Source organism: Pelodiscus sinensis, unplaced genomic scaffold (assembly GCF_049634645.1).
Source record: "Pelodiscus sinensis isolate JC-2024 unplaced genomic scaffold, ASM4963464v1 ctg35, whole genome shotgun sequence".
NCBI lineage: Eukaryota > Metazoa > Chordata > Testudines > Trionychidae > Pelodiscus > Pelodiscus sinensis.
The window spans coordinates 5,663,744-5,684,903 of NW_027465908.1; the positions used below are offsets into that span (position 1 = coordinate 5,663,744).

General features: G+C 47.4%; 1 protein-coding gene across 7 annotated transcripts in view; it reads left to right on the forward strand.

Moving 5' to 3' along the window:
• Nucleotides 1-20,130, forward strand: part of LOC102451734 (nuclear factor related to kappa-B-binding protein) — a 57,670-nt gene extending 37,540 nt beyond the window's left edge. For all 7 annotated transcript variants that reach the window (XM_075916523.1, XM_075916522.1, XM_075916519.1 and 4 more), the window contains 4 exons: nucleotides 325-1,110; nucleotides 5,925-6,031; nucleotides 15,853-15,988; nucleotides 18,282-20,130. In XM_075916523.1, the coding sequence (XP_075772638.1) occupies nucleotides 325-1,110; nucleotides 5,925-6,031; nucleotides 15,853-15,988; nucleotides 18,282-18,407 (1,155 nt within the window). In that variant the 3' untranslated portion in view covers nucleotides 18,408-20,130. The remainder of the gene's footprint in view (nucleotides 1-324; nucleotides 1,111-5,924; nucleotides 6,032-15,852; nucleotides 15,989-18,281) is intronic.
• Nucleotides 20,131-21,160: the final 1,030 nt, after the last annotated feature.

Genomic DNA, 21,160 nt, shown 5'->3' on the forward strand with positions numbered 1-21,160 from the left:
CTGACTCCTTTGATAACCAGCCCAGGAGCCATAGATATTCCCTTCCCCTCCCCTCAGCTTGATTGAAAGCTGGTATCTATTAGCTCTCAATCTCTGATGTGAGAGGGGAGGAAAGAGGTGCCACCTACTGAGTAGTGACACTATTTCCATCTGCAAGGTGCTCTTTAGCACCCTGTTAGGGAATTGGTTCCATTCTGATGGGGAAGAGGAAAGAAGAGTGCCATCTGCTGAACATCAGCCTGTTGGAAAGTTTTGATTGTGTGTAGCTACGTCTTGGGCCATTTGCTGATTGACTAACATATTTGTGTCTCTTTGGCCTTTCAGGTGGCTATTACAGGGCAACTTGGCATGAAGACACAGCCTGGAAGTGGCATCCCGCTCACAACTACTAACTTCCGGATCCAAGGCAAGGATGTGCTGCGCCTGCCTCCCTCCTCCATCACCACGGATGCCAAAGGACAGACTGTGCTGCGCATCACCCCAGACATGATGGCCACCCTCGCCAAGTCCCAAGTCACCACTGTCAAATTGACTCAGGACCTCTTTGCAGCTGCCACGGGAAGCAGCGCTACTGGGAAAGGCATCTCTGCAACGTTGCATGTGACATCCAATCCTGTCCAGTCTGCTGATTCCCCAGCCAAGACTAGCACAGCCACTTCTGCTTCTCCGAGCCCCACTGGGACCCCAGTGGTTAAAGTGACACCTGAGCCAAAGACTGCGGAGTCGACCGGCTCAGCTTTCAGACTGATGCCCGCTCTGGGAATGACTATGGCAGACCAGAAGGGCAAAGCCATTACCACAATGGCATCCACTGAGGCTAAGCCTGCTGCCACCATAAGAATTGTTCAAGGACTAGGGGTTATGCCACCAAAAGCAGGGCAGACGATTACTGTAGCCACTCATGCAAAGCAAGTGCCCTCTTCCTCTGCAGTGAGCGTGCCTGGCACAGTTCATACCTCAGCGGTATCTTTACCCACTGTGAGTGCTGCGGTGTCCAAAGCAGTGGCTGTGGCCTCCGGAGCAGCTGGAGCTCCCATAACCATAGGAACAGGAGCCACTGCGGTACGACAAGTGCCAGTGAGCACCACAGTCGTTTCCACTACCCAGGCAGTAAGTGACTCATGCTATTCCTTGTGGTGGGGGGCGAGAAGGGATAGTCTACTGAAACATCCCAGACCCCTTTTAAGTAGGGCACTAGCTGGTCTTTAAAGCATAGAACATTTTAGAATTAGCCAACTCATAAGAGTTATAGTGGGACCGCTAGGAAGCGCTGTGCCAGGAAGAGGAATGGCTTCTGGTCACTAGGAGGTAGGTTCAGTTAGGCCATCTGAACTGGTTCCAGCCCTCCTCTTCAGGCCAGGACAATGCACATTAGAACTGGGGTAGAAGCAGGAAGGTGTTATGGATCCTAGAGCTGCACTGTTCCGAGCTATTGTGACGGTCTGGGCCGTGTCTGGGCACAGCTGAGGGCGTCCGCTCAGGGTGAATTGCTCGAATCCGGGGCTCCTTACAGCCCCCCGACTGGTGACCTCTCCACACAGGCCACAAACTAGTCCCACAGAGTGCTTCAGCAGCCTGCCTGAAGCCTCACGAGCAAAACCCCTCCCACACCCCAGCAATAACCGTGCCCCAGATGGCCCCAGACCTCATACACAGGTGGGGGGTCCTAGCACCCAATCCCACCTACCCCGAACAAGTTCTGTCCGGTTCCAGGAAACCAGCCACAGATCTCTGGCCAATTTATCCTTTGGACCTTACCCACAAATCATGCTGGGCCAATCCTTTAGCATCTAACAACTAAAGGTTTATTAACACAAGAAAGAAAAGCATGAGAGTAAGGTTATTAAAGTACAGTACGTTACATGCACCGAATCTCCCAGTTCTCGGTGCAAGCTCCAACAGAGATGTTGCAGCTGCTGGTTTAAAAGTTCTTATTGCGCATCCTAAGATCAGGATGGGTCCACAGGTCTTTTGGGCCCTTCAATCCCTGCAATGCTGCCTCTGGGATGAAGTGCTGAGCTGAAGACAAAATGGCATCGACCACATGGCCTCTTTATACCTCCTTCCTGGCCTCTTCTAGTATGTAGCAGGTCACCTGGTCAGAGGCCAGTCTCTGTGTTTCCTGCTGGCTGCTCTCAGGTGACAGCCCCCATTCTTTGGGTGTGTCCATAGCCTATTGAGAGCCATTGTCCCACAGGGCCTCGGTAATTAGCATGTCCACAGGCTCGGCCCTGCCCAATGCTTAACCACATGCAGGGAAATCTTCAGTGTCCACACAAGTACATGCTAATAATTGCACACACAGACATTATACAAACACCAGAACAGCGTACATAGGATTAGCAGATAATCAGCTTCTATTCAATACCTCACATGGCCCCCTCCTATACCATTTTTGGAGCCAACACCCCCACCTATGGGTGCATCAGTGATCTGGCTGCTCCCCTCAAGATCCAGCAACGTGACAGCTATGTAAGCAGAGTGAGGCTTTGTGACTTCAGGGAAGATAACCCAGTCCAGATTCCTGATGATTTGGTAAGAGTGTGGGTTATGGAGTAAGACTGAGAGGGATGGAAGGAGTTTTTATCTAGCCCAGTGCCATATCAAGGGTCAGAAGGTTGGCAGAGCTGTTGTAAGAGAAGTGGAGAAAAGGAGGGAAATGGGGATTGAAATTACTTTCCTCTTCCCATTTCAACAAAGAGCTGTTTAGTGTTAGGGTGTCTCAATCAGTGTTGCTTTTAGGGATGTTAAGAAATGAGTAATCAGCTAATCGTGTAGTTGATAGAATTTCTGTTGACTACATGATTAGTAAATAGGGTTGGAAGCCAGGTTCCTACTACATTTAAACTGCAGATCTGCAGCACGTGTAGTTCCTGGACCTGGTACGAGTCGGTCCTGAGCCCCGGCTCGCACTGGGTCCATGGCCAGCTCCAAAGGCAGAGAAACGCAGTGGGCAAGCCCAGCAAGGGGCAGCCCATGGGTGGGTTTGATTTGGGATGCGGCTTCCCAGCACATCTCATTTACCTCCCATCCAGGCTCTGACGGCTGTGGGGTGGCGAGCACAGCAAGTGCTGCCCACTGCGCACATCCTACTGCCAGGAGGGGAAGCCAAAGATCTGCGGCATCCCCAGGTGGGCTGTCTGGGTTCTGGGAAAGCAAGGGGCACTTGATCCGCCTATTCGTGCCTCCAACCCGATAGAGCAAACTGCTGAAGCCATTTCAGGAGAGCAGCTCCCCTTGGCTGCTGATGTGACTGGGAGTGGCACCCAGGTACTGTGCAGGGTGGGCAGACCCCACCCAGTAATCGCAAGGCCAGGGCGGGTGGACAGTGGACACTGGGCCACAACCTGAGTGCTGCCCACACCCGCGGGAGCCCCACTTGGTCATTTGCCCTGCTCTACTTCGGGCTGCGGTGCGCCCAGGCTGAGCCACACAGCACCCGCCCACCTGAGACCCTGGCAAAGGGTGAGCTCCGGTCCCTGCCCCTGAGACCAGTGGGTTGCTGCCGCCAATGCTCAGTGTGTACTTCGGGGTCATTCCAGCTGAGCAGCACACCCCACCACACTGGCTCAGCTGCCAGAGCCTCCTCCCAGGTGCCCTCAGGGCCCGGCCAGGCTTCCTAAGTACCCAGCCTGGCTGGAGGCTCTGCCACTGCCTGTCTAGATCATGGCTCTGCACAACACTGGCAGTGGCATCGGCCTGGTTTGCCATGGGAGACCCACCCGTGAAGCGCCACCGGCTCAGCCAATGAGGCGAGTCTGCATTTCTCCGAGCCCAGCCTGGGAGCACCTGCCCAGGCTTCAGTCCTTGGCTCCTGACCCAATGCTGGGCAGCCCAGGCCCCTTCCCTGCCTGCCAGGTGTGAGCGGGATTCCTGGGAGTGCAGGGCCAGCCCAGCACATGGGATGGACAGAGAGTAGTCACAGCTGAGCTGCCCCCAGAGCAGCTGGTTCATTCCGGGTCCTTGATGAGGGGCGGGAGGTGGAAATGCAAGTAGAGCAGTCGAGTACTCGACAGACTACCCAGTAAGCCCTGGGGACTCTTGTGCATTTCAAAGCACGCACATGCGTGCAGCCCAGAGTCAGCGGGACTTCCCGCTGTCCCTGGGCTGTTCAAGGAGTTCCACATTCCTCCTTTGAAATGTACAAGAGCTCCCGCTGGGGCTCGTATACATTCCAAAGGAGGAATGCAGAAGTGCTATTGACTAGTCGATAGAAATTCTGTTGATTAGTCAATTAACTGCATTTTATCTTCCTTACCCTGGATTCTGCTGGCCACCAGGACAACAGACTGGAGACCCTTTGTTGTCTTAAATACACTGAAAACTTGTGTGGGTGGTTTTTTTTTAATTGAGTTCAGTATGAAAAAGAATAGTTGGATCCTTGTGGTTTTCCATCCTGTTCAATTTGATATTCAGCTCAGTATATTTTATGCTACCCTAGAAAGCATATTTTTTTTTAATATTCTAAAGAATTTTGTATAAAAATTGCACAACTATTATTGAAGCAGTTGCAGAAGTTAAAGGTTAGGCAGCTGAGTAGGGTACATATGGGGTTTGGGCTTCAGGAGTGATATGAGAAGCAGTCTGTTCCTGAAGCCTGGTACCAGGATAAGCAGTGAAATAAGTATAATTGACAAATGAATTTGCATCTTAAAATTCAGCATTAATTCATTACTGAGGTGAATGATACCAGCTTACAGCTCTCAGATCCCATTGTTTCAAGCTCTCCATAGATTGGCAGATACCATTGCTTTGATATATGCTTGGTTAACATTTGGAAAGCTTTCTTTGCAGCCCCAAGGCCACGTCTACAGAGTAAGAATGTTAAATAACAAATAATTTAGTAGTCAATAGGCACTTTTGCATTCCTCCTTTGAAATGTACAAGAGCCATTATGCCAGCTTTGAAATGAACAAGAGTCCCCATGAAGCCCGGGGTCACTCCCTAGCTGACCCTGGGCTCTGTGCACTTTGAAATGCTGCTGCATGGAACCCAGTGTCAGCTGGGGAGTGACCCTGGGCTCCGCGCAGCGCTGACGTTTTGAAATGCTGCAGCAGCATTTCAAAGGGACAACACTGTACCTGATCCCAGACTCTGTGCAGTGCTGCTGTTTTGAAATGCCACCGTGGCATTTCAAAGGGGTAGTGCCACATGGAGCCCAGGATCAGCTCTGTGCAGCACTGCCCATTTGGAACGCAGCCACAGCATTTCAAAGCAGCAGTGCTGCATGGAGCTTTGAAGTACCCCTTCTCTCTCTTCTCCCCTCCTCCCCCCATTTTTGCTGCTTCTATCTGTTAGTGGCGGGGGAGGAGGGAGGAGAATCATCTAGTCAACTCAACTCTCCAATAAGCATTTGTTTATCAGATAGTCAACTAGTCCTTAATGTCATTACTACGGAGACCATGTCTATATTAAACAGGTCTGTGTGGCCAACTGCTCCCTGCCAGGGTTCTCTGATCCAAGGCCTCTCTGGTCCAGCAACATCCATGATCCTGCTGAACCACGTATGTTGCCAGATCAGGGAGGTTCAACCTATAGTGGCATAAATTCCTGTATCTTGTTGCTCAGCTCTACGAGCCTCTTTTGTATGTAATAGTATTCTCCAGAGCATTAACCACCTAGAATGGTGTCAGCTTTAGAATTTCATTTGGTGCTGCCTGCATTGAGCCAGGGATTCAGTAAGTTAACATCAGCACTTTTGTGTTTAATGCCCAAAGCCGTGCACCTAAAGCAAAGCCATTGTGAAGACGTAGGGTTGATCAAGCAGTAGGGTGAGGTGGTTAGAAGTTAGATTTCATCAGAAAAACTGAGAATTGTAAATTTTTACATCAGGACTTCAAGTGGCATCTGTATGTTTTCAGGTAGGCTCTTCACTGAATTCCCCATTACTCCCAGAATTGTCTAATATTCTTCCATTTCCCTAGGGTAAATTGCCAGCTCGAATCACGGTGCCTCTGTCAGTGATCAGCCAGCCAGTGAAAGGCAAGAACGTCGTGACAGCCCCCATCATCAAGGGCAACCTCGGGGCCAAGTGAGTAATGTGCAAACTTCCAGTTGTTCGAGTGATGTCCCCATGAGTGCTCCACGTAAAGTGTAGGGACGTTGCAGAGCCACGGAGCGGAGCTTTTTTTAGCAGCTGTCAGCAGGATGCACATGCGCATGGCAAACCTCGTGCTGCGTTTAGTATGGCACCTCACACACATGGACTGGCCCCCCTCACCCCTTCTTCAGTTCCTCTTCTGCTGTCCTTGGTCATGGACAGATCTCTTCATTCTCCTCAACAATTCTCCTCAGGGAGAAAAATCTGTCAGCTTTCCTTTTTCCTGTCAGTTTTTGCTCTTCTTTGACCACTGCTGCCTCATTCCTTTTAAAAATATATAATTTTTTTTCCCTGTCATTGCCTCACGGAGCTGCCGCTTGTGCCGGTGCCTGCTCCTCAGTCAGCCAGACACCCTGCCTCCCTCCCTCCCTCAAAAAATAAATAATGAAAATAATAAACAAATAAAAGCAGGTAGGCAACATTTGAAGAAGAGACGTGAAACAAACAGTGAAACATACGCAGTGACTCTCTCACCCCTTCAACCCACGTAGGCGGCGCAATGCTGTGTTCCTCTAGCTTTAAAAAACGTCAATCATGTCGAGAGCCCATAAGAACATAACATAAGAACGGCTGTACTGGGTCAGACCAAAGGTCCATCTAGCCCAGTAGCCTGTCTGCCGACAGTGGCCAGCACCAGGTGCTTCAGAGAGGGTGGACCGAAGACAATGATCAAGCGATTTGTCTCCTGCCATCCTTCTCCAGCCTCTGACTAACAGAGGCCAGGGACACCATTTCTATCCCCTGGCTAATAGCCTTTTATGGACCTAACCTTAATGAAATTATCTAGCTTCTCTTTAAACTCTATTATAGTCCTAGCCTTCACAGCCTCCTCTGGCAAGGTGTTCCACAGGTTGACTACACGCTGTGTGAAGAAGAACTTTCTTTTATTAGTTTTAAATCCACTACCCATTAATTTCATTTGGTGTCCTCTAGTTCTTCTATTATAGGAACTAATAAATAACTTTTCTTTATCTGCCCTCTCCACACCACTCATGATTTTATATATCTCTATCATATCCCCCCTCAGTCTCCTCTTTTCTAAACTGAAAAGTCCCAGTCGCTTTAACCTCTCTTCATATGGGACCCGTTCTAAACCCCTAATCATTTTAGTTGCCCTTTTCTGAACCCTTTCCAAGGCCAAAATATCTTTTTTGAGGTGAGGAGACCACATCTGTACACAGTATTCCAGATGTGGGCATACCATAGTTTTATAGAGGGGCAGTAAGATATTCTGGGTCTTATTTTCTATCCCTTTCTTAATAATTCCTAGCATCCTATTTGCCTTTTTGACCGCCGCTGCACACTGTGTGGAAGTTTTCAGAGAACTATCTACGATAACTCCAAGATCTTTCCTGATTTGTCATAGCCAAATTAGCCCCCATCATACTGTACATATAGTTGGGGTTACTTTTCCCGATGTGCATTACTTTTCACTTATCCACATTAAATTTCTTTTGCCGTTTTGTTGCCCAATCACTCAGTTTGGTGAGATCTTTTAGAAGTCGTTCACAGTCTGCTTCTGTCTTGACTATCCTAAACAGTTTGGTATCATCCGCAAACTTTACCACCTCACTGCTTACCCCTTTCTCCAGATCATTTATGAATAAGTTGAAAAGGATTGGTCCCAGGATTGACCCTTGGAGGACACCACTAGTTACCCCTCTCCATTCTGAAAATTTACCATTTACTCCTGTCCTTTGTTTCCTGTCTTTTAACCAGTTCTCAATCCAAGAAAGGACCTTCCCTCTTATCCCATGGCCATGTAATTTACACAAGAGCCTTTGGTGAGGGACCTTGTCAAAGGCTTTCTGAAAATCTAAGCATACTGTATCTACTGGATCCCTCTTGTCCACATGTTTAACCCCTTCAAAGAACTCTAATAGATTAGTAAGACATATTTTCCCTTTACAGGAAACCATGCTGACTTTTGTCCATTAATTATGTTCTTCCACATGCCTCACAATTTTATTCTTACTATTGTTTCGACTAATTTGCCCGGTACTGAAGTTAGACTTACCGGTCTGTAATTGCCAGTATCACCTCTAGAGCTCTTTATATATTGGTGTCATGTTGGCTACCTTCCAGTCATTAGGTACGGTAGCCGATTTAAAAGATAGGTTACCCTTGGATGAATGCCATCTGGTCCCGGAGATTTGTTAACATTAAGTTTTTCTATTTGTTCCAAAACCTCCTCTAATGACACTTCAATCCGGGACAGTTCCTCAGATTCATCACCCACAAAGGACAGTGCAGATATGGAAATCTCCCTAACATCCTCAGCCATGAAGACTGAAACAAAGAAATCATTTAATTTATCCGCAATGGCTTTGTCGTCCTTGATTGCTCTTTTTATATATCGATTGTCCAGGGGACCCGCAGGTTTTTTTAGCAGGCTTCCTGCTTCTAATGTACTTAAAAAACATTTTGTTGTTTCTTTTTGAGTTTTTGGCTAGCTTTTCCTCAAACTTTTTTTGCTTTTCTTACTACATTTTTACACTTGATTTAACAGTGTTTATGTTCCTTTCTATTTATCTCACTAGGATTGGACTTCCACTTCTTAGAAGATACCTTTTTGTCCCTCACTGCTTCTTTTACATGGTGGTTAAGCCATGGTGACTCTTTTTTAGGTCTCTTGCTATGTTTTATAATTTTGGGTATACATTTAAGTTGGGCCACTATTATGGTGTCTCTCAAAAGTTTCGTTGCAGCTTGCAGGGATTTAGCTCTAGTCATTGTGCCTTTTAATTTCTGTTTAACTAACCTCCTGATTTTTGTGTAATTCCCCTTTTTGAATTTAAATGCCAGAGTGCTGGACTGCTGAGGTGTTCTTCCCACCACAGGAATGTTAAATGTTGTTATTATGGTCACTATTCCCAAGCGGTCCTGTAACGGTTATCTCCTGGACCTGATCCTGCGTTCCACTCGGGACTAAATCGAGAATTACCTCTCCCCTTGTGGGTTCCTGTACCAGCTGCTCCAAGAAGCAGTCATTTAAGCCATTGAGAAATTTTATCTCTGCTTGTCTTCCGGAGGTGACATGTATCCAGTCAATATGGGGATAATTAAAATCCCCCATTATTATAGAGTTCTTTATTTTGGTAGCCTCTCTAATCTCCCTCAGCATTTCAATGTCAGTATCGCTGTCCTGGTCAGGTGGTCGGTAGTATATCCCTACTGCTAATTTCTTATTATTGGAGCATGGAATTACTATCCATAGCGATTCTATTGAACATGTTGATTCATTTAATATTTTTATTTCATTTGATTCTACATTATCTTTCACATACAGTGCCACTCCGCCACCCACCCGGCCTGCTCTATCCTTTCTATATATTTTATATCCCGGTATGATTGTGTCCCACAGATTTTCCTCATTCCACCAGGTTTCAGTGATGCCTATTATGTCAGTCTCCTCCTCTACGAGGTACTCTAGTTCACCCATCTTATTAGTCAGACTCCTAGCATTTGCGTAGAAGCACTTTAAAAATTGCCATTGTTTGTCTGCCCTTCCCTGATGCATTGGATTCCTTTATATGCGGTTGTTTGTCTGCTCTGGCCCATAGAACACTAGGACTGGAAGGGACCTCGAGAGGTCATCGAGTCCAGTCCCCTGCCCTCATGGCAGGACCAAGCACTGTCTAGACCATCCCTGATAGACATTTATCTAACCTATTCTTAAATATCTCCAGAGATGGGGATTCCACAACCTCCCTGGGCAATTTATTCCAGTGCTTAACCACTCTGACATTTAGGAACTTTTTCCTAATGTCCAACCTAAACCTCCCTTGCTGCAGTTTAAGCCCATTGCTTCTTGTTCTGGCCCATCGTTTGTCCTCTCCCCTCCTCTCTTTCTGACTACAGCTTAGAGAATCTCTATCAATGGATTCTCCTCTAAGAGAAGTCTCCCTCCGATTTACGTGCATCTCTGCACCAATTGGCTTTTCCCCGTCTCTTAGTTTAAAAACTGCTCTACGGCCTTTTTAATGTTTAGTGCAATGCTGGTCTCAGACAAACATGTGGATTGTATATACTGCATGGGGGAAGTTCATGTACCCCAGAAATGAGAACTGTGCCTCGGTCTCACCTCAAGAGCTGGAAGGCTAGGGAGCTCCAACTCCGAATAATTTTATTTGAGATAGCAATTCAGCCTGAGGACTCTAAAGCCTGTCTGCCATTGGGGCAGGCTCCCAGAAAGACTGCCACTTCACTGTTGCCTCACAAGTGGGCTAAGAAGGGGCTGTCTCCCTCTAAATCCCTGCCCCCAACTCCATCCCCTAGAGTGGTTGGAGGGAGCAAGATGAAAACCCCTGGCACTGGGGAATCCAGGGCTTGAACCAGCACCGCAGTCACCTCACCAGGCGCAGCCCAGCACTGAAAAGAGCTGCATCAGCACAGGAGAGCTCTTGCCAGCATGCCTGCACTCTGGTGCTGGTGTTACTGAGAGACGCAGTACTGAGATGTGCCTCCGTTGAACAAGCAGTCCTCGCATGAGGGACTGTTGCCAAATGCGAGCTCCTGGCTCAATGCCACCCCTCATGGAGGCTCCAGCACAGGTACATTACAGCCAGGTAGACACAAGCAGCAGGCAGGGTGTTTCACCTCCTCCCTGCAGAGAGGCTTCCCTGCTGCCTTTCTCACCATGTGTTTCCCCATGCTATGCGAGGTCTCCTGTATTCTGAGCGTGCTTCCTTTGGCCAAGACGATCAGTGCAGTATGTTTTTTATCACAGTACTCGTCCCCCACTACCATCTTTACTGTTACTATTACCACGAGAAACCACAATACCTTCCTTGGTACTTGGAGTGGCCATACTCACCACCCTGCTATCCTCCCTACTGGTCACCATGAGACCACTGTGGTCCATGGAGAAGACTTTCTACTGCACCATCTATCCCGGTAAGGAGACTTCCTCCACCCTCGCTCTCTCGCACTGTGCCAACCACTGTGGACTCAGAATTAGAGGAGGGTCAGTTCCCAGATGAACTCACTGAGTTACAGGACCACACAGAATTCCCTTCTGATAACTCTTCATCATATCCTGACAAAGCTATAATACCAGATGATACTCACCCGACAGACAATCTAAAACAAATCCAAGACCTGTTTAAGAGGGCCAAGATATCCATCTGCACAAAGTCAAGGAGAAATAACATCAACTCCTAGAAAACACCACTCTTCTTTGCAGGGAAGAATCACACTGCCCATCGATGAGTCTATCATGGAGATTTCCAATTAAGTTTGGCAAACCCCTGCCTCAGTTCAACCGTGTAAAAAGGCCAACAGGAAGTACTTCATGCCACCAAAAGACTTAGACTTCCTTTTTTCACATCCGCAACCAAACTCTGTCATCATGGACACTGCCAATCAATGTGCAAAGGCCCCTCAGGCCAGATCAGCATCCAACAGGGAACACAAAAATGAAACCTATTCAGAAGAAAGGTGTGTACTCTTCAGCCACACTACAGCTAAGAATTGCTAACTACGCAGCATTGCTAGTAAATCATGACTTTGAGAACTATTCCAAACTGGCTGAGCTCATGGAACATCTACCAGATTCCAGAAGTCCCATACTCAAGTCAGTCATCCATGAAGGGTACATTGTTGCTCGTACAGCCCTTCTTTCCTCAATAGGTGTAGCTGACACAGCAGCCAGGGCAACAGCCACAGCAGTGGTGATGAGAAGGGCTTCATGGCTTCTATCAGCCAGTGTACCCAAAGAACTCCAGTCAAAGATAGAGGACCTTCCATTTGGTAAGTGCAAGCTTTTTCAACTAGTACTGATGAAGTCCTGCATCGCAGCAGGGACTCCTGCACTACCCTTCGTATACTCAAAAAAAAACAAAACCTCATATATACCCCTCCATGCTGCTGAAAGCATAATACAACAAAAACAGAGGCTGCTACTATGACTGCGCTCCACAAAAGCCATATAACTACAGTCGTAGACAACGACCCCAGAGGAAGCGCCTACCTCAAGTCCTCCGGTCTCCTCCGATACTCAGGCAGAAAAGCAGCAAATTTGAAGATTTGGTTGAGGGCCTGCCCCACCTCCCAGTTCATCCTTTGCCAGAGAGCCAGTACCATCTCTTTACTTAGTTCCTTTTACCATCAATGGAACATTATAACATCAGATCAGTGGGTCTTAGAAATCATCTGCAAAGGATACGTCATTCTTTCACGTCACTTCCCCCTACCCGTCCCCCCTTCCCCGTCCTTCAGGGACCCCTCTCATGAGACTCTTCTCAGAGAAGCAATCAGCCACCTCCCACACTTGGGAGCGATAGAGAAGGTCCTGGACATCTTTCGGGGGAGAAGTTTCTATTCCAAGTATTTTCTAACACAGAAGTGCACAGGGGTTGGAGACCCATATTAGATAGAGATCTAATAAGCTAAACAAATTCCTGCAGAAGCAACAATTCAGGATGGTAACACTGGCCTCGATTATACTGGCTCTGGATGAAGCAGACTGGTTTGCAGTCCTCGACCTTCAGGAAGCATATTTCCACATTGCCATACACCCATCACACAGACGATACCTTCGATTTACTATGGGTGATAACCACTACCAGTACAGAGTCGTGCCATTCAGGCTGTCTTCCTCCCCCAGGGTTTTCTCAAAGGTCCTGGCTGTAGTCACAGCCTATCTCTGACAGCAAGGCATCATGATCTTTCTATGCTTAGACAACTGCCTTATAAAAGGCCAATCTCAGGTGGTGACTACCACTATGGTCACCAAAACCAGGCGGCTCTTCAATCATCTGGGCCTCCTAATAAATGAACAGGAGTCAACCCTTCAGCCTGCACAGGGCATAGAGTTCATTGGGGCCTGTCTTGATTCGTTGTCTGCCAGTTGACTCCCACTTCACCAATTCACAGCCCTATGCGATCTTATCAACATATTGACCACAACTCCTACTGCTACAGTACTTACCTGTCTCCAGGTAATGGGTATACGGCTGCCACTGCTTACGATGTGCAGTATGCACGCTTCCATTTCACAGCCCTACAATACTGGCTAGTGTCAGTTTACAAGCCCGCTTGTCATCCCTTGCACAAGTAAGTCACAGTCCCAAAGAAGGTACTAGACTCACTTACATGGTGGACAGGACCCAACAACCTCCTAGTAGGGCTTCCTTTCCATTGGTCTGAACCACTGATGCCTCTCTCATTAGCTGGGGAGCACACCTGCATCAACATGCAGTCCAGGGCATATGGTCGCAACATGAGTCCTCGCTACACATCAACCTGTTTGAGCTCAGGGCTGAGACGACTGAGTGCAGCACTTTCTTAACATCATTGCCAACCACATCGTTCATATACTTACCGATAATGACTCCATGTTTTATATAAACAGGCAGGGAGGAGCTCGTTCCCCATCACTCTGTGCCAAGATGATCCTCCTCTGGAACAGGTGCATCCACCATGGGATCACCATCAAACCCTCATACTTACCTGGGGTGAACAACTTTCGGGCGGATGCTCTGAGTTGCAATTTTGCTATCGATCACGAGTGGGAACTACATCCTCTGGTACCTCCATCTTTCGTCACTGGGGAATCCCAACCATAGACCTTTTTGTGACTCCCCACAATACTAAGTGTCTCCAATTCTGTTCGAGCCAAAGTAGATGGGATCTCAGGGCAATACATTCCTTATCCGCTGGAATGTGCTGCTGCATTGCACCTTTCCACCCATTCTACTCATTCCCAGAATTCTACATAAGATTCAAATGGACAGAGTGCTGGTCATACTGATAGCCCCATCCTGGGTCAGATAGACTTGGTTCCCATGCCTACACATGATGTCCATAGCCATGCCATATCGTCTTCCATTTCGTCATGACATCCTATATCAGGATTGGGCAAACTGTTCCACTCCCAACTTCAAACCATCCACCTCCATGCGTGGCTCCTGTTTGGTTCCACAGGGCAGAGTCCCTATGCTCAGAACAAAGTAGGCCATCAGCTAGGACTGCCTACCTGCAAAAATGGAAACGATTTTCTGCCTGGTGTCAGCAGACTCACACCGACCCTCACAGGGTACCGCTCCATCAGATCCTCAATTATCTGTGTCATCTTAACACTGGAGGGCTATCGGTCTTCTCCATGAAGGTACACATTGCAGCAAAATCAACTCTTCACGAATGAATAGATGGCTCGTCTGTCTTTGTACACCCCATAACAAGAAGATTTCTGAAGGGCCTCCACAACCTCTACCCTCATGCCACTTCAGTTTCCATGGCTTTCCTCCCTCCCCCTTAAAGACATTTACTGAGCAGCCACCTGGTCATCAGATTACACCTTCACTAGGCACTACGCCATAATGCTGCAACTGACAGCTGACTCAGCAGTGGCTACTGCAATATTATCCGCAGTTGCTAACAGTGATTCTGATTCCTATCATCCATTACTGCTTTGTAGTCACCTTATGTGGAACACCCACCGGGACATCACCCGAAGAAGAAAAGGAAGTTACTGACTTGGTGCAGAAATGATTGTACTTTGAGGTGTGTCTCCCCGTGGGTGCTCCACAACCCTCCCTTTCTCCCCTCTCCTCGGAGTCTTAGTTACTCTGATGTAGAAGAGGAACTTAAGTGGAGGGAGGGGAGGGTCATGTGTCCAAGGCGCCAGACTGAAGGCAGTGTGAGGCTCCTAGACAACTGTTGAAAAAAGCTCTTCTCCCTGACACATCTACACCTTATGTGGAGCATCCATGGGGGGGGGACACCTCAAAGAACAGTCGTTGCCGCACAGAGTGAGTAACTTCCTTTTACCAGCATCTCCCTAAGTCCCACACACGATCAGGTCCATGAGATCTAGGAACAGAGTTTGGACAAAACTGAAGTCTACCGCTGCACATCAAAATCACAGGGAATTTGAGTGGCTATGTCCATGTTGCATGATGTAAATGTTTCTTGCTCAGTGCTCTAGGGGAAGATATCTCTAGATGACCCCTCTGAGGGCTTTGCCCTGGGGGAAAATTTGTTCCCTATTCTTAATTTAGCTGTCAGCTGTGCGCAGATGAAAGAGGAAAAACACCCTGATGAAGTATGTAACCCTGCTCGTAATGGGAGAGAATGTTAGAGAGCTAGCACAAGTTATAACTGCATCAACATAGACCTCATCAGCATGCAAATAAGAGGCCATTCCCATTTTTTGAATCTCTCTGCATCTGTGCAGCTATAGCCAGCATGACCAGGGCAGGAAATTTCACATGCTGATTGCTAGGAGAGTGCTTCATTCCCCACTGTCTGGTTTAGACTAACCCTCAGACAAGAAGCAGGGCTGAGCCTCAGACCTGCCAGTGTTACAGACATGAAGTTCCTTTTGCCGTGCAGAGTGGTGTTAGCATAGCTGATTTGTTTTAACCTATGTCAATACAGTCAAATGAAAAACTTCATGCCACTGCTGAGGTTTGTGGCTTTTATCTCTTAGCAGCTGAAGAGTAGTTGAGTCAGTGACCAGAGCTGCATACAGACACATGCTTTTATACCAGCTCAGCAATTCCTGCATTTAGTTAAGTGCAGGTGCACAACATAACCATATTACCATTTCCAGGTACTTATGAAAATTCCCAGAGCTTGGTAGTGATAAGTAACTCTTGAAAGCAAGGATGGTCCCAATGTCCTGCTCACAGCTACATCGGGGGCAGCGTGTAGGGATATGTGGAGAGTCCTGGGTTGAGCATCAGTGAGTCCAGTTGATTCAGCCCCTTTGCATAACTTTTGACATTTCAATTGGTTTCTGCCTTCAGCATCAGTGGACTGGGGAGGAATATCATCCTGACTACAATGCCAGCTGGGACAAAACTTATTGCTGGAAACAAGCCAGTGAGCTTCCTGACAGCACAACAGTTACAGCAGCTGCAGCAACAAGGGCAGGCCACGCAGGTAAGGATACTTGGCAAGACTTTAGGTCTTTGCTTTAAGACTCTTCACTGCAGTAGCATTTTCATGCAGGTTTTGCCCATGAAGACACTAGGGTCCATGGACATTTGGTACTCATTCTGCAAATGTATGTCCGTGGTGTTTGCACCAGGCACATTTAGTTCATTTTCCTCCCTCCCCCCTCGCCGTTTCCTTCTGTTTATATCAGGCCTGCACAACTCGGAAAACGGCGAGGACCATATTACTCCAAAGAAAACAGCTGCGGGCCGCAAGGGTAGGTTTTGGGGGGAGGAGGGGTGATACTTTATTAAGAATTTTTCAATTAAATCAGGCCTGCACAACATATGGCTCCCAATGCCCTTCCCCTCTCCTCTCCCAGCATCACCCTGTCCCCCCTCCCACTGACACTTCCCCCTTGCCCTTTCCCTCATTGTCTCCACTTGGCCCCCGGGCATTTGTCTCTCCTGCACCCTGCTCCTTGGTGCCTTCCCCTTTCTCCTGACCTGCCCCCCTCCCCTCAGCACAAGTCCCTTCCCCTCCCCTACCTGGCTTCTGCCTTCCAGTTTGTGGGGCTGCCGGAGCCTTTTTGAATCCGGCGTTCACCTGCCATGACATCACAACGCCATGTCACACCAGCATCCTGGTGTCTGCCGGCATCCTGCCTTCTGGCTCACACCCCACCTCCTCACGCCGGAGCTGCACGCAGGCAGCCCGGCGGCGAGAATTGCCACACTTTCCCCTCCCCAGCGATGCTCCGCTCCTCCACCCGGCCAGCAGCTCAGATGGGGCTGTGCTGCCTGTAGTTGTCACGGGCTACACAGTGAGTGCCTGTGGGCCACATGTGGCCCGCGGGCCGTGTTGTGCAGGCCTGGTTTATATAACATCTGGATTTACTTTGTTTTAAATGTTAATGAAATGAGCTGCTGAATATCAAGGATGAAGAAAAAACATTTATCAGGCAAGCCGGCAGCTTTTCTCCCTCTGCTTTGCTTGGGGCTAAAAGAATTGTATCTTAAGCTTACAGATACTTTGCACGTCTCTAGCACCTTCCAGCCAGAGATCTGCTGCTTGAACTCTCTCCTGAGACAAATTATATCCATGTGCCTCAGTTTCCCGTTCATAAATTTGATATAAGAATAGTAACTGGGGGTTGCAGAATATTTTGAGAGCCTATGACACAAGGCCTGTTGAAATCCAGAGCATCTAACAGATAAAATTCCTTTGGAAAATCTGAAAGCAGCTGAGATTTGGGGTTTTTTCGAACTAGTGGTTGTTCCTTTTTCACCAGGATCTCTCTCTCTTCCCTTTCCCCCTACTTCACCATCACTGGATGCATTGAACTTTCTGTAGCCCAGTGGTCTCCAGCCTTTTTAAGCATGAGATCACTTTTTTTGAATTTAAGTTCAAGCCAGGATCTACCTCAGACCCAAATACTATTGCTCCACTTCCTTCCCGCCCCTTCTCTAAGGCCCCACCCTTGCTCTCTCCATCCTTCCTCCCTCCCTCCCTTTCACCAGGCAGGGGAAGAGGGTTGGGGGAGCAAGCTCTGGTCTTGGATTAAGTGATTTGGAGTGCAAGAGGGCTTTGAGCTGAACTTGGGGCAGGCATTTGGGGTACCGGAGGGGGTTCTAGGTGCAGGCTCTGAGAGGGTGTTTGGATGCAGGGGTACTTGGGGCTAGGGCAGAAGCTTGGGGTGCTGGAGGGGGGTTCATGACTAGGGTAGGGTTTTTGGGATGTGGGCTCTGACTGGGCAGTGCCTCCCTCAGGTGGTTCCTGGGTGGTGGTACACACCCCTGCCCCTGCACCACTCCCAAAAGCAGCCAGCCAGCTCCCTCCATCTCCACCCCCCCACACACACTGCTCTGTGGATATAGGATACAGGGTGGGAGAGGGGGCACCTCTGCCCCTCTTTTCCCTCCCCTGCCCAGCACAGAAAGCAGGAGGCTCCTGGAGGTCAGGGGAGGCAGCTCCAAGGCAAAGGGTGGGAGATGTGTAGCAGTCGGGGGAGGGACAACTGAAGTGCAGGCACTTGACAACCTCTTGACCAAACCAGTCAGGTTCACCTGTCAGAGCCTCCAAGATCTACTGTATAGATCCCCATCTGCTGGTTGGTGCCCACTGCTGTAGCCAAACTTCAGTCATGACTTTTGGGCTAACCTTAATCTTGACTGTGACTGAAACAGTTGAAAAGTATGCCCTGAATTAGTGCTCCTGGCCCATTGGGATTGATGCTGTGTGCTCATGTGACCTCATATTGTGCTCTGGTGTGAATTAAATACTCTTTCATTTTGCACAGGTGCGAATTCAAACTGTATCGGCCTCTCATCTCCAGCAGGGAACAGTGTCGGGCTCTACCAAAGCAGTCTCCACTGTTGTTGTGACAACAGCGCCATCTCCGAAACAGACACAGGATCAGCAGTGAACATGAGCTGTGAAAAGGGAAAGCTTTCTAAGAACTTCTCTGGCCCTGTTGTCCACCCCATCCATCATTACTCAGGGCTTCTTAGGTGCTAACACAGACCGTACAGAGCAAGAGGCAGAGATTGTACCTGTGCCAAATGCGAAACATGCTGTTTGCCTAGAGTCAGAGTTGTGGTATTCAGTGGAAGCCTCAGTAGAGCAACACAGGACTCCGTACTTAAGAAGCTAAACCTCTCAGTCCAGAGTTGTAAAATCAAGTTCTATAACAGTAACTAATTAGAGATTTTATTCCTCTTTATTTGCTCCTTGTTCTGATCACCTTTTTTGCAAATGCTACCATTGCATTATGATATGGGTTAATTGTAGGCAGTCAGTCTAGGCTCTTCTTCAAGAGGGATTGGGTGACTCAAATCATGGACAAGCTTTGTTCTTGGTCTTGGAGTCCCGCTTTTTGTTCCCTTTATATCCTGTGGTGATGGATGTGGGTGGTGGCTGGTTTTATTGTTGGGGCTTAGCCTGCATGTAGTACAAATTCTATATATTTATTTTTATAACTTCTCTCACTTTCCAGCTCAGATTCATTATTGACTGCCATCACCATTTCACATTTTTGGAGAAACTTTCCCTTTGTTATCCTTGCAAAGGCCAAATAGAGGAGTCCCTTCCTGTAGCATGCCTGATGAAGATCTCTGCTGTAAAATAGCTAGTAACTATTGGAAGGGAGACTGCCCCCATGAGTCTGATTGCGAATGTGTTCAGAGCAAGGGAACAGTAAGAGCAATCTGCCAGGGAATTTTTCCTCCTTGCATTTCTCAGTGACTGAATTGTTATCAGCCGGAGAAGATCACAGAATCCTGTTTAAAAGGAAATGAAAACAAGCGGTCAGTTCTATCGGAGTTGCATTCACTATGACTCAATCAGGTGAAGTGTTTTAACCCATGTTGATGATGGCCTGGCCTTATTTGATTTTTTTAACCTGTCTACAGTTTTTAGCTTGATATGCAAAATCCCAACAACTTGTATGTTAAGTATCAGGAGATGAACTGATTTCTGCTCCCAACTCTGACATCACTGGATTTTTTTTCTCTGAGTCCATAGGAAGTGTCAGGGTAGGAAAAGAACAACAATGCAGAAAGTGGTTTTATTTACAACCTGTGTTCTATAGCTCTATTCACCTGCCACTTAGTTCTGACTGCTATCTCCCTTCAATTCTAGATAGACCATGAGGCTACATCTACACTGTAGCATTTTGTTGGCAGAGGAAATGCATATGAAGCGCTCATTAGCATTTCTCGCACTCATTCGCATAGTCTCTTCCAATATGTTCTGGGGAAGAGGTTTTTGCAGGGGGGAAAAAAGTGTAGACAGGGCCATTTTGCACAAAATATTCCTTTTGCACAAGATCCCTTTTCCCTCAAAAAACCTCTTCCGCAAAACAGATCAGAAGAAACTATGCAAATGAGAGTGCGAGAAATGCTAATGAGTGCTTCATTTGCATTTCCTCTGCCAACAAAATGCTACAGTGTAGATGTAGCCTGACAGTATAACAGCAACATTTTCTTTCACACAATGAAATGAAGTATAGTGGGATTATCTGATCTTCAAAGGGCTAATCGACTCTGTTCGTCTACATGTATAAGTTTCTTTAACATTGTTCCTCTTGTTTTTTAATCCACTGTTTGCCTTTGATACTATCATTGAATATAGTCTGTTTAAAAAAGAAAGCCCTGCTGTTCACTATCTTTGGTTACCTAGTTCTTGAGTCTGAATTCTGCGTGAAAGCATCAGTTGTAGCTGACTCAGGTACTGTGGTCTGGGCAGCATGAGGCTTTTGATCGAGTTGAGGCCTTGTATGTTGTGTATATTCTTCTAACTACATCCAACCCGCTTGGGAAAGTCAGATACAAAAAATATTTTGAGGCAGGTGGCAGCTGCAATTGAGCAGAGCTATATACATAAATATAGCATTTTAAAACACTCTCTCGAATTATGGATTTGTGCACGTAAAAAACAAGACCTGTAATGATAAATGCAGGACAATGTAGCACTTTAAAGACTAACAAGATGGTTTATTAGATGACGAGCTTTCGTGGGCCAGACCCACTTCCTCAGATCAAATAGTGGAAGAAAGTAGTCACAATCATATATACCAAAGGATACAATTAAAAAAATGAACAAATATGAAAAGGGCAAATCACATTGCAGAACAGGAGGAGGATGCGGGGGGGGGGGGGGAGGAAGGAAGGTAAGTGTCTGTGAATTGATGATATTAGAGGTAGGGAGAGTGGGATGTTTGTGAGTTAATGGTATTAGAGGTGATAATTGGGGAAACTGTCTTGGTAATGGGTGAGATAGTTCAAATGTTTAAGTCCTTGTTGGCAAGTGTCGAATTTTAACATGAATGACAGTTCAGAGGATTCCCTTTCAAGTGCAGATGTAAAAGGTCTTTGTAGCAGAATGCAGGTGGTCAAGTCATTGAGAGAGTGTCCCTTCTGGTTAAAATGGCAAGAAACTGTTTTCTCTTTGTGATCTTGTCTGATATCTGTTTTGTGGGCATTAATCCTTTGGCGAAGTTAATTAGCAGAAGTCGACTCTCAATCCAGTTCAAGACTTGGAATTCATAGGGGTGCGACGAGTTAATATCAGCCTGGGCATACCTGCCTTGGCAAAGATTCGATGCGCACTCAGCATTGTCCCCACCCTACTTGTCAGCCCCAATATGACAGTGCATACTTGCCTTCAGCTCCTGGGCCA